Consider the following 14,390-nt stretch of genomic DNA (forward strand, 5'->3'; position numbering starts at 1 on the left):
TTTCCCAAAGAGCATCCTCATCTGGCTTACTTAGTTCCACTTCAAACAAGGTAGGGAACGAGGTTTAAACCAAATCCCCTATAAGATCTTCTGATCTCCCATTACTGCTCTGTGGACACGTTACTTGCCAAAAAGCATCTCCCTACTCAGTTAAAACATCTGATTTCCACACAAATTGCCCAAAGATTTGATTAACCCCTGGTGGTGCCTGCTGCAACGGGAAGATGGATGGGTGTCTCTGTGCAGAGGGTTTATTACGGTCCTGATTGAGCGTGGTGTGAAAGGAATCATCCATTAGAGCACTGCAGTGAAAAAACGCAGTGATATTAGCAAGCCAGGGTGACTTTTCCAGCAAGCAATGGCTTGGCAGATCCTCGTACTGTTCTCTGAAGTTGGACTCTCATTTTTTTCTTTCTTTTTTTCCCCCTCAAACCCAGAAAACCTTCCAGAGGATGCTAATTGCTTCCACAGATAGCCTGCAACTGAAAAGATCTTCTGAAGCCACAGATCCCAACAAACTTCATTCTTGTTGACGGGACCGCTGCTCCTGGCTTTATGGCCAGCACAAGGCTCAGGGAATAAACGAGACCTTACACAAAGCCAATAGAAGTGTTCCAATAAACATTACCGTGTTTGGATTAGTGTGTCAGACCCCTGAAGGACTCCATGGCAGAATGGATGCTCAGCCCTGACAGCCACGTCCTCCATGCCTGCATATATGAATTATTAAATAAACTTCATCCCACAGGTCCCTCTAGTCAATCAATACGAACTGCATCACTGAACGTGTAACTATGGGCATAAAAATTTACCGTAAACATGCAGCCGTCCTGTCCCACCTCCAGGAATATTTTTTTTTTGTCTAAAAAAGTTTACAAAACTTGTACTTATAAATCCAGAGGCAAGTCACTCCAATCAGGATCTCAAGCCATTAGATAAACTTCCTGCCCGTGGATATTTCAACCCAAATAAAAAATTATTTGCCCTCTGCAGGCAATGCTAACAGAATGTGAACTCGCCTTTCACTATCTCTAACTCTGCAGGGGGAAAGAGGCAGAATATTTGAAGTTGGTTTGTCTTCCAAGGTGAGGGAGGATGAATTTTCTCTGTTGACTCAGAATGCCAATCTTTAACCTAGTCAAATACCACATTTCATTTCTAACTCATGAGAATGGCAAAAGACGCAAGCCCATAATTAAGAAGCTAGTATTTGGGGTAATAATAGGAGGCGAGATCTGTATATTTTTCAATTATTAAGCTCAGAAAGGCTTCTGAAAAATTAGAAAAAGTATTGCTGTTATCATGGTGGTCCAAGGGATGAAAAGGGAGGCAGCAGTTTATTCTATTTATTTATTCCTTCTACTGTCACCCATAAAACAAAAAATAAAATAACATCAGTGTGAGTTCAGCATTTCCCAGATAAACATCTTAGAATAAATTTATGAAAAGACCAAGCATGACAGTATTTTTTACACATAGCAATATCCAGCTACACTTCTGGTAGCGTAAAATTTTCTTGCTACAAATAGAGTGCTTGCTGGAAGATGCAGTTGGCTTCCAAAATGGGAGCGTACACTTTTCACCTGAGGCACCAAATCAAAAGGAGTGCATGGGGTGGGGAGAAGGCGTATTTTTACAAGAGCTAGTCACTGGTAGAAGACAAGTCATCCCTCTGTTTACCAGATCTGTGCTCTGAATGGCATAAAGACTGTGGGACATTACAGCGGACCCTGTTTCCTTCGAGTCAAGGTACAAGGACCTGTGCTCACACTGTGGTAACCAACTTTTCCTGTTCCTCACCTCCGCTGAAGATTATAGAATCATAGAATCATTTAGGTTGGAAAAGACCTTTAAGATCATCGAGTCCAACTGCCAACCTAACACCACCATGCCCACTAAACCATGTCCTGAAGTGCCACGTCTACACGTTTTTTGAACACCTCCAGGGATGGTGATTCAATCCCTTCCCTGGACAGCCTGTTCCAATGCTTGATAACCCTTTTGGTGAAGATATTTTTCCTCATACCCAATCTAAACCTCCCCTGGTGCGACTTGAGGCCATTTCCTCTCATTCTATCAAGATGTTACAGCTGTGGTGTTTAACCAGCTGGACCTAAAGCTGATGGGCAAATCTGCAAACCAGAGATGGGAACAGGGATATGTGGGAAGGCTGGGGCTCCCATGCAACCCAGTTTTCACCTGCAGAGACACCAGCAGTGAGTGGGCTTCCATGGTCTTGTTTCCTTGACTCATCACGACACCAAGGAGAGATCAGAAACCGCAAGCTGAGACATGAAAGCATGAAAAAAATGACTTAAGATGCAGCGGCAGTAAAAGACCTTCAAGAGGAGACAGTTGCTTATTCCCCAGATGCCATCTTTCCTTGTCCCCATGCTTGCATCTCCTGAAGCATCCATCACTTGCCACAGATAACTAATCATTGCTCCATCACAGCATGGCTTAAAATTCACAGCCTACTTCCAAAGGCTATCTTGACGCAGGAAGACGCTACTGCTTTGGCCAAGGTTTCTGGCCACTTCAGACCTCTGGCAAGGGCAATCTGGGAGGAAAACACAGAAAAGAAAAACTTCTCTGACAGATTGATTTGTAGTGACCATTAGAAACTCTTCAGGCATGTGAATGGATACTCCAAGGTCCTCTCTAAGCAGGGAAGGTGGTCAAAAGCAGATGAATTTATCATCATTGAAGAGTTCTGCAGTTCATCACCAGCTTTTGTAATTTGTCACAGACATGTCATATATCTGGAGCTCTGGGATTCTTAAGGGCTGTCACATAAATATAGTTATTAATGCGGCAAGTGTATTATACAGTTAAATGCAAATGTTGCAATCTGGCAACCCATTTTTACTGCCAAACCTAGAAGGTTTTTCATGTCAGAAATTGATGCCAGGAGCGATAAATGGGGCATAGATAAAGTTAATCCGACCGCTTGAGTTGAACAGGGAAGGTATTACTTTGAAGGGTTTAACATATTAACAGAATCAAAACGACATTTCAAAATATTTATGGAAATCTTTTTTTTTTTTTTTAAGCTTATACAAGCAGTATAACAAAACCATATAAAATATTGTTAAATCCTACCCTTAATTAAACATGCTGACACTTAAAAGCTTCTGTCTGATTTACTTTAAAAAAATCTTCTTTCAGTAAATTACAACTTTAAAATATCTTTCTGCTCTAAATGAATCTGCATTCCAGAGGAATTAAAACCTTTTTAACAGAAGCTTTTTTAAAAAGCTTTAAGCTATACCTCCAACTTATCAAACATAAGGGTAAGATAGGAAAGGAAAAAGGAAACAATACACATAAATGAGAAAATGAACTGAGAAAAAAGCCTTTATTGTTTTATGTCAGTTCAGAAAAGCTGAGGAGCATGGATTCATCAGCCTCCCCAGCAGGTTGGCGAGGATCCTAGCCATAAGGACAACCATTCAGCCTCCCTGGAGCACATACAGAGAAAGCTGGGTATGTCCAAAGATCGTTTCAAGTCCAGCTAAGGTACCACTGACCCCACAACTCACAAAAAAGCCAAGGGTTACTATGCTGCTTAGTGCAATGTCAGTTAGGTGGGAAGAAACTGAGCTGTCTTAATCATTCACCCTGAAGGTAAACTACCAGTGGGAATTCTCTCATTTAGTTCGGAGGGACACCTAGTGTCACTTGAGATGTCCTAGTGTGCCACCTCACCTAATGCTGTTATTTCAGAAGTGAATGAACAGCACGTCCTATGCCAAAACTGCCAGCCCCACATATATGTCTCAGACACCCTGGGACATTTCAGTAGCCTCAAGAGTCATCTATCTTATCAGGATGAACTTGAAGCTTGACAGACACCATAGATGAAGCTCATGTAGGCTCACGAAGACACCTACCTTTAGGTGTCTTATCCACAACATAGGTGATATAAACAACCTGTGCCATGCAAACGCCATGGCTGGGTCCAATCCGTCACAGACTTAACGATTATGTCCTGCAATGTCAACGTGTTTCAAAAGTACTTCTACAAATCCAGTAAACCACCTTGGACTGAGCCCGCGTGCGCTAAGAGCTCATTGTCATTCTTTAGTTGACTCCTGCTGTTCATAGGTACTTCAAGGTTGGATAGGGATGCTTCTCTTTGCAAGAGCATCCCAAATGGGGCACCCTGCATACGTCGCATTGGCACTGCTTCACCATAGGTATCACTTGATTTCAGGGTTGGGTGGTGGCAAAATAAGCTGAAGAAGTGATTTTACTCACCCCCCCAGATTTTTGCTGGTGATGTGGCAAATTGCCTGCAGAAGGGTGAGGAAGATGGAGTTCCCTCTAATCCCAGCAAAGAATATGGCAAACTATATATGTATTCTGGCACAACTTGCATGCCTAGGGAAAACAAGTGCCTTGTGAAGTTAATGTTTGGCCAAAAGGCAGATACAAGCAGCAATCCAAAAGCTGCACTTTTGGCCTGTTGCAGGACCACTGCCTTTCTCACCCCAAAGCAGCTCAGATCTCAAATTGAGCTTTCCATTTGGAAAATACTTTGAAACTCCTTTGCAGTCCTGCACTGTAATCAGTTCTGCAGCATAGCCCTAATAAAATCATTAAAGTACTATACATCAAAAAGCATGCGCTTCGTCAGTGTTCCACAGTGAGCCCTTCCTGGGTATATATTCACTAATACTGCTCAGATGGGACATTCAGGCTATGGCCATAGGAATTCTCTGCTGTGCACCATCTTAACCAGGATTGCTATATCAACTCAATCAGAAAAGCAGGTTTATTTTCTCACACTGTACAGATATAGAGCTGAGCCCTCTCTCAGTTGCAGGAAAAACCCTACGTATTTCAATAATGTGCACATTTTTTTTTAAATTAATGGCAATGGGAGAAGGAAAGCGGAAGATAAAATCTGGGCTTTTCCTCGCATGAGGAGAAATCAACACATTTTGCAGTATGGACACACTCGAAAACCTCATCAGTGCTAAAATCCCCCAAAATATCCTTCTTATAACTCCTCCCTAAACAGGCACATTCTTCTGCTAGTGACTGGTAAAGGATCCAAAAATGCCACAGAGTGAAGACTCATGGGCTACATCCCAGACACACTTAAAAAAGGGTAGTAAGCTCTGACTGTAACTCAATGCAATATTGTTCTTGACCTTGCACATGCAATGAGCTAAGGTCAAATGTCCAACAAGGAGATATGCTCCTCACTGAAATAAGAAATACAGGAAACTTGGTTTGAAGAGCACGGATCGCTGCTGTGGTCAACCAGCCTCCACAGAAAGGGCATCAAGGACCCTTCATGGCACTAAAAGCTCAGTCTCATGGCTTCGAGGTAGCCATCAAATGCTACTTGCAACCTGCATGACCACCTTTCTTTTCTTGGGGTCACAATAAGACTGGGTCAGGTTGTGAAAAAATGCAGGACTATTTTTTTAATTTTTTTTTTTTTTAAACAATGCTAACTTTAATAATAAAAAAAGTAAATTTTGTTCTCAGGAAAAAAAAAAAATCTGGTGGTACACAGGCAAGCCTCATCTTTACAGTAACATTTAAAAGGGGATGCCTCTGAACCCAAGCCTCTGCGTTCAGCTGGGCAAAGGCATCCTTCACCCCTGATGTGTTGGGTCAGTAATGAAGAAATGTGGGCAAGACTGATACAGGGGAGCATATCATACTTCTCAGAAAGCATTGCCAAGGTTACAGGGATGTTTTCATTTCAAGCCTCTTTTTTGAGGGTGCTGCGAGACTAACCAGACATGCCCACTCACAAGAATAGAGACTGGTTTTCACTGTCTTTTGGAGGCAGTGCTTTATCTGGGCATTTAATTTTATTTACTTAAATTACAATCTAGACATCTTCAGTGCCTAATGTTGGAGAACCCCCTCATCCCACACCCTCTGGCTAAGGAGGCAGATAAATGCCTTGGGAGCTTGGATTATTAAACCAAAGATGGGGGGGGGGGGAATCAGTCGATTTTTCCTGCAACATATCAGTACTTAACAAGCTGTTTGCAGCCAAGCATCACTGGAGAAAGCCATCAGCATTGCCTACCAGCCCTAGCTCCTCACCCCAGCTCCATGGACCTTTTTTCCTTTCGCTCCCATTCCCTTCCCGATTAATCCAGGGTCAGTTGCATTCAGCCAACGCTGTCTAGAACTTCTTACGTTTTTTTTATGTTTCACTGGCCAGGACTTCTAGCTCCAAGAACGCAGCACACAAGTATTTGTGCTGGCTCCGGGAAGAGCTCTGACCAAGATTATTCACTGTTAGGTCTCATATATACCCTAATCACACATCAGCAGCCAAGTTTGTCTCGTTGACTAGAGCTGGCACTCCATTCGGGATGAACTCTCCCAAATTCACTTGCCACAGATAAAGTCCTTACTCTGAATGACTCAACTATCAAAGGGAGAGAAACGATTTCAGAAAAGGGAGTAGCCCAATTTGACAGTAAGAAGCCTGCCCTCACCCCATGCCCTTGTAAGTCCTGTGCCTAAGAGGCAGAAAGTCTGCATTAATTTTAAAAGGAGTCAGGCATCTTTGTTTTTTTCTGTTTTAGCAGGACCCTGCAGCTAGGTAAGCAAATACTTTTGCAGTATACAGTCTATGGTAGCTAAATATCCTATGTGGCAGGACCACTATGCACCATGAAGCCCTATTCCCAAATATTCTGCCTCTCCCCAGTTGCCTAACAGTCTTATTTTAGGCAGAGTGACAGTCACCTAGTACAAAAGTAGAAAGTGTGGCAATTTTACTATTTAAATACCCACAAACACTATTGTTTTTCTAATAGCCAAGGCTATAAGCCTACCAAATGTTCACTCGTTGCCCCCCAACCAGCTTCCAAGTTAGAGGATGTTCAAGGAGAAACATGCATCAACCTTTGAAGGAAAGGGGTCAAGTGGCAAAGGAGGAAGATTAAGCCATGATTTGCAGCCGGGGAAGCAGAAAATGCTGCCCCAAAGTTCTCACCTGAAGAGCTGACCCTCTGCTTGTTCCTGAACATGGAGATATATGCAGCACTGCCAGATCTCATGATTCATGGCATACTGCTTTTTGCTGGTGCAGCTCTCATGAGAGACAGGCAGAGATGCTTGTAGAGCATTCAAGGCTGCTTGCATGCATCTGGCGATGAAATAAGGGGCAATGGGAAGGACACATCAGCGTTAGGACAGGACAAAAGAATGGGAGAATTGAGGGGAAAAGAGCTGCTTGTCCTCCTCGGCTTGGCACCCTGGAACTGTTCGGTCCGGAGATGCAATGAGCCAAGTGGAAGAATGGGGAGAGGGGATGAACCAGGAGAACGGAAGGAGACAGCTGGAGGAATTCTGGGGCTGACGGCAGGGGCAGGGAAAAACAGTTAAAATAAAAATAAGCTGCATTTAGCTATCTGGACAATTAATGATAATTCCGAGATCAAAAATAATTATTGCAATTAGTGCATTATGCATCTATTTACGTAACTGCTCAGGAAAGAAGAAAATTATCTAGGCATGTTTTTGAAATGCTCTGAAGAGTCAAGGAATTTATTCTTAAATAAAAAAAAGAATATTTTAGGTGTGCAAGCACAATAGCTGCTCTGTATGATCGAAAGGCTTTCCTCGGTTAAGGACCTCCAGCAGTTACTAAGGTGGTTTATGCTACAAAGAATTCTGTATATGTAAACATCTTTCCTGATTACATCTATCACCACAGACTGACTTTTTACTCTTACATCCTCTCCAATCTCCTAAATTTAGTTCCAAATCTTCTGACTATTATTACTATTACTATTTTTAATCCTCAAGTTTGCAAAACAGAGTATATGTGAATTAGGGCAGATCTGATGTACTGGTGAAAGCAATGGATTGGAGAGAGAAGGAGACACTGCAAAACTGTCTGAGAGTTTATATTGCATTGAGAAGGTCAGTCAAGTCCATTAGGCAAATTACAGTGTATAAAGCCAATATAAAGAAACAGAAACCAAATTCCCCCCTTTGTTCATAGCCGAATCTCAGCAGGAATTGCAGTCATATACACGAGATCAGAGCCACATCCTAAGTACTTGATTTTTGCATGCAAGCTGCATTAAGGGAAGCAGCTTTAATAAATTGTGCTACATTTGGAAAAGCCATTTTAATTCTCTAATTAGCATGCGTACAATGAAAACTAACTGTGCGTGTTTGTGTATACACATATCTAGAAGAGAGAGTTTAATGAACTGTATCTATTGCAAGTGAAACTAAAGTTTCATTTTCTCAGTGTTGTGCTGTGTGATGCAGGTTTCAACACCGCAACACACTTTTCCGCCTATAAAATATCTTCTTGCTCCTTCTCAATTTTTCTTCTCTTGGGTTCATGGTCTTTGGCAAAGTGCGAGGCAGGGGGGAGAAAAAAAAAGAGAAAGCTACACAAGCATCCTACTCTGGCTTCACATTAAAAATAAATAAAAAAACCCCAACAACAAAAAACAATGAACAACAAAAAATAACAACACATACACAAGCACAGAAAACCGTCTTTCACTGTGGGCTATCATTTTCTGTTATCTGCCTACCATTCTCCGCCACCTGAAACCAGCACAAGCAAAGCTTTATACGATCAATACACGTCCTACCATCATTAATCACCGACAGAAAGGAAAAAAACAAAGTAAACCTGACAAAAAAGTGTCCAGATATAAAAAAGGACAGAAGAAAGGGTGAGGATAGATGAGGAATAAAATGAAAAGTCTAGGACAAAGAGAGATCTGCAGCAATTCAAAACAAACTCACAGTCCATCCTGCAGTTCTTGAGTATCATTTGAGGTCCCCAGAGATCGAAGGCTTCTTTCCAGAGAGGTCACTGTCAACAGCAGAGAAAGAAAAGATAAAGCAGCAGTACACTTTTTTTCAGAGAAAAAAAAGTTGGACTGTCATTCATTTGTTTATCTTTTATTTTTTAAACAATACAATGAAGTATTGTTTGGACAATTAACTCACGAGACAAAGGGGACAACATCTAGCAAGAGCCATTACCCCAAAATGGATAAATTGGGTCCCTTGGATGCATACATGGTGAATCCACATATCGCGCCATGACATGACAAGGTATGACTCCTTATAACAGCAAGAAAACCTCCATCCCATGGACCTTGCACAGATCTCTGACTCTTCCAGCCCCAAACTTTCTAACTCTTCATATTACAGCAACTGCATGAAATTCCCAGGGCTGGAGGCAGTTGTGCTTTCTGCCAGGAGATCGGGGCAGCACTCTTGGGAGTGGGAAACCACTGCTTATCCTCCTCAGGAGGTCCATGTCTTGAGGCCCCGCAGAACTGTGCACGGAGCATCTCCAGCTGGAAACGTGCCCTCAATGAAGACGCAAGAAATTGCATAGTAACTATTCATTGCTCTGAATAAGAGACAGAGCACTGTTGTCCATTCTGGTATCTTCTATCACATTGTTCAAGACTTTAACACTCAAAATCTTTTCTACGTTTGGCTCAGATAAAATTGAGTGCTTCGCTGTAACCATCTCCTGTGTTTGAGCCAGAGAGTTTCTTGGGCTTTTTCATCAGGAGAGGAGCATACTCTACCCTAAAAGCAGCTGGAAGCTGGAAACATGGTTTGTTTTGCAATACGCAGTGACTTCAGATTTAAGAAATATATGTGCGTGTGTGTGTGTATATAAAAAAGTAGCAGAAATCTAGGAGTACTGTTGCCTTTTTACGCCCTTGAATGTTCACTGTCTCAAATTCACCCTCAAATTAACAGCAGGTCACTACTTTTGGACTTAGTGTATCAAGTTTGCAAAGCACTTCAAGATCTTCCACAATGAAAGATGCTAAATAAATTACATTCTTGATATTTACATGTGGGATTTTCTCAGGATGCTTCCAGTTGTAAAAACTCATAACCCGTTATCAGTCACGCTTCAATATTTAAGGAAGGAAAAAAGAACAGATTAGAAACATGGCTCAACTATTTCCATAGAAATTGAAGAAATCCACTCTTTTAATGACTCTACAGACTTGGACTTGGCTTGTAACTTTGAAAAAGTCACTTAATTATTTTTCTACTAACAGACAAAATCCCCTCTTCTCTTTTGGGCTTCTCTGGGTTGACAGCAAGAGTCACTAAACAGCATAAAAAGTAACTAATGTACCTGGACAACATGAGTATTCAAAACAAGCTTGAATACCACCATGTATTTTCACCCCACTTGCTAGATCTCAAAAACAGATTTTGGTGTAGAGTTTGGCAATTCAGTAAGATAAAGCCTCAAGGAATTGTCTATAACTGAGCTAATAATTATTATCCTTTGCTGGATGCATAATGTTTTAAAGAATAAATTGAAAGTTTTCACTAATAACCATTTGCTTCTCTAGAACAGCATTGATCCTGCAGAGATCTCACAGACATTATAATTCCCTCTCTTCCCTCCTCCACAATGCTAACAAATCAATCTCCCATGCAATCTATATACTGTCTGTTTCAAAGACAAAATTTGGCATCATCTAAAAATACTTCTGGGTCCATCAACCCTTCAGAACAATGCAGAGAGTGGTCCTTGGAGAACGGACAGCAAGTCAAGGTAGAAAAAGCACTTGTGAGGACACTGAATTTCTAAGAACGTGTTAATGTCATGTGTGTAAGTCCAGAAAGGAAAACAGCAGCTACAGCATCCAGGCACCTTTCTAACCTGAACTGCCAAATCAGGACAATTCAAAGCGAAAGCTATTCTGCTAGTATCTTCCTACAAATGAAGAGGAGGTTGATGGAAGACAGATCTGATATGCAGGCAGTTCTCTTCAAAAACAGTTCAGACCTTTGCTACTGCCTCCTTTGGAGAAGACTGGAGTAGGAAGCAGCTTTCCTATTGCAAAAAACTGTTCAAGGCTTCGCACATGTCATTTTACACTGAGGCAAACCCAAGACCTTTCACATTTGTTAAATATTTTGGAAAATACACATACAGGCAAAAGAATCTGAGACAGGAATGCAAAAGAGGAGGAAAGCACTTGTCAGTCAGGTAAGAAAATTACTCAAGTTTAAGTCCCCATCCTAAAATTTTATCTATAATTCTAATTTGAGCATAATATTTACACACTTACATAAAGGTTAGTTGTCCCAAAAGGACAAGATATGGACTCTGGAATAGCCGAAGTTTGGCATTTGATATGCCTCTTACCTGGGAAATAGCAGGACTGAGACTCCAACTTGAGTCTCCTGGATCTCAGGGAGACTGAGCTATTTTGGGGTAAATCTAACTTGCTTTGACCAAGAACTGCTCTATCAAAATCTATGTAGTTCCTGTGCTGGATGTGGAAAATCCCTCTCAATTTACCAGTTCTGGCCACGCGAGCAATAACTCTACCAAAGGAGCAAGGTGTCAACCTGTGCTGGAGAGATGCTGTGAAGCCAGTGTTAAAACAGATATCTTTAAAAGCCGTGTACACTTAGTTTTTAAAAGGCATACGCTAGTCCTCTAGGATGAGGCACATTCAGAAGAGATCACTGCTGTTGGAGCTGCACCGATTTACATAAACCGAGAGTTTGGCACCAGTTCTCTATGCCGTTGCAATCCTTAAAATCAACGGGGGATAAGAAACCATCCTGAGATGGCAATAGAGACTTTATCACACCTGGGGGATGCTGAAAAATCCTTTGCTCAGCCTCTCAGATCAAGGTAATGGGACTGCGCATGGCACCAACCTGTCACGGGGAGTCATTAATGAGCAAGTTACAGGAATTAGAGAGGGAAGAGACCCATTAGAGCACTCAGGTTCTCCATCTGGCCAGAACAGGTCTGAGTCCTCCAGTATATCCTCCACTGATCAGCCCTCTAGACAAGATGCACCAAACCAACCCCTTTTACGAGTGTTATTTATTTTACTTATTTATAAGGCATTTACTGAGAGGCATCTAAAAGCTGTACACTGAAAGAAATGCAAAACGTTAATAAAAGTAAGTAGAAAAAAGCCATCAATAAGACAAATTCAGCCAGTATTTGAGCTTCTTTTTGTGTTTTTTTCCCCCGGAAAGGAAAAATCAACTGAACAAAGAACCCCATAAAACTTGCATAAGTCAAAGCACTATCAGACAACCTTCCCTATGCTCAACAGGGACAGACACCAAAGAGTTAGAGAAAGAAAGCAGATGCAAAGAATAGGAGAAAAACTCCTTCTGCCCCTGGACACTTCAGTTAGAGATGGGCTAAAAAAAAGTTTGTAAGCTCACGACCTGGCAGGACAGTGATTCAATAGCACATAAACAGAACCAACTGTCCTGGCTAAGATTTTTATTCAACACATGAGGAAGATTTCCATTTTCATAGCAGAAAAAGGGAGCAGGAGGCATTTATATGTGAGATCAGCCAAGATCAGCTCAGAATTGTAAAGATCCCCCTTGGTCAGGAGGCAAGTCCTGAACTGCCCAAGAAGAATTTAAATCATCCCAAAGGCTCAGAGTTCTGCAGAAAGACTAAGGAGTGCAAAGAGGGACAAAACATGCAGTGTTGATTACTTCTGTAGCGTTACTACTTTTGTAATGTTACTCAATAAAAATCAACACTACTTTAAAATCCCAGTAAAAAGGCGACTTCTTGTTTCATTAAAAACAGTCATTCCCCAAAGACAGAAAAAACATAGCCAAGACTGCCCGCAACCTGGCATTTTGAGAATCTAAACATGAGAATAGCATGGGGAGCTCGTGACATCTTTAGCATCCCAAGAGGGAGAAGAGCATTACAGGTGCACGGTTTGGTCTCCAGACACAATGGGAACCTGGAAAACCCTAAAGAGTCTGGGGTAAGGCAGGAAAAGAAGGAAAAGAGGAGCTGTGATTGGATTTATGCAACCCTATAGGACGTTCAACACACCATGCTCAGCACAAGCGGAGTGCAAACCGTCATCTGGTGAGCATCTGCAATGCAGCTGCTCGTTCCTTGCTCAGCTGCTTGCGTGGTCGTACACAAACAGCAGCACTGACTTTTGCTACACGCTCGGAGGCAGAGCTTGCTGAGTTTCCTCAAGAGACCATATGGTACAGCTGTACAGGGCAGAAAGGATCATGGGCATCTTTTCCCATTTTATAACCCTACACAGTTCTTTACCTAATGTGGATTAGCTCTGCCAAACCTTAGCAGTACATTCAGCATCCCTTTCCTGAAAAGCTGTATTCACTTTTGGGGGAAAAGCTGCGAAGAAACCACACACAAACTGAATGAAACTGACTTTAGCAGACAAAAAACAATATGGCTGGTGAACAGAGCAACAACAGTAGAGTATCTTATGGGCATTTCTTCAACCTAAAAGCACTTTAAAAAGCATTATAAATTCATAGATTCATAGATTTTAAAGGCCAGAGAGAGCAATTCTGATTATCCAATCTGATTTCCTACCATAAAATTTTGTCCCATCACTCCTACATCAAGACCGTAGACTGTAGCTGGACTAAAGTATATCTTATAAAAAGACATTCGAATCTTGATTTAAAGGTTCGAAGCAATGCCAAATCCATCATGTCCCCTCAATAAGCAGTTCTAATGGCTAGTTATCCTCATACAGAAAGATTGAATTTGTCTAGCTTTGGCTCCTATCTCCTGATCTCGTTATGTGCAAGAATGTTAGATTAATGAGCCCTATGCTATCTATTTGATGTCTTTCTTCCCAGAGAGGTACTTACACACCATGATCAAGTCCTCTTAGATGTCTCAGACAGAAGTTCGGATAGCATGCATTTTAAAGTCTGATTTTCAGACTTCAAACAGTTGTCATAGCTCTTCTTTGTACTCTCTCCAATTTTGCAAAGTAGTTTTCAGTACAGGCACTGTCATTACCTGCTTCTCAGAGCCCTCAGTACAGGCAACTCTTAACAGCAAGCACACCATCACACACTCTACACCATCTCCAGAGGAGAAACAAAGACCACCAGAAATTGCTCAAAACCTAATTGAATGGATTAATGCAATTCTAACACAGAATAAAAAGAGAAATTGGATTGGGGCATTTCAAAAAAGATGCACCACTCATCTTAAAGGTTTCTCAGGATAGACTCCACTACAGCCGGAGTTGTGAATACAGCACAGAGACATATCAAGTCAACCCTAACCTGGCTAGTTTGGGTATTAATAGCACACACAGACTTGTGAGCAGGTTGGAAAACTTCAGACTGAGCCCTTGGTTTGGTAGCAGACATCCTACTACCATTCATCACTACTGTTGTCAAGGTAAAACTATTAGTGCTGGAGCAACCAAGATTCATGCTAATACAGGTATTTTTGTGAGTTATAATACGATTATACACCCATCTGTAAGCGAAGTTCTAGCAAGGATTCCTTGCTACAAGGACTGGGGCCTTACCCCTGAGATATGTAGGGGAATAATTAGAGAAATAAGGAGGCACTAAGGTCCTTTCTTCAC

The 14,390-nt window shown here is 41.6% G+C and overlaps 1 protein-coding gene across 7 annotated transcripts in view; it reads right to left on the reverse strand.

Moving 5' to 3' along the window:
• TSNARE1 (t-SNARE domain containing 1) overlaps positions 1-14,390 on the reverse strand; it is a 482,633-nt gene that overhangs the window by 298,766 nt on the left and 169,477 nt on the right. For all 7 annotated transcript variants that reach the window (XM_069780153.1, XM_069780149.1, XM_069780152.1 and 4 more), the window contains one exon: positions 8,761-8,830. In XM_069780153.1, the coding sequence (XP_069636254.1) occupies positions 8,761-8,830 (70 nt within the window). The remainder of the gene's footprint in view (positions 1-8,760; positions 8,831-14,390) is intronic.

This window comes from Haliaeetus albicilla, chromosome 3 (assembly GCF_947461875.1).
Source record: "Haliaeetus albicilla chromosome 3, bHalAlb1.1, whole genome shotgun sequence".
In the NCBI taxonomy this organism is placed as follows: Eukaryota; Metazoa; Chordata; class Aves; order Accipitriformes; family Accipitridae; genus Haliaeetus; species Haliaeetus albicilla.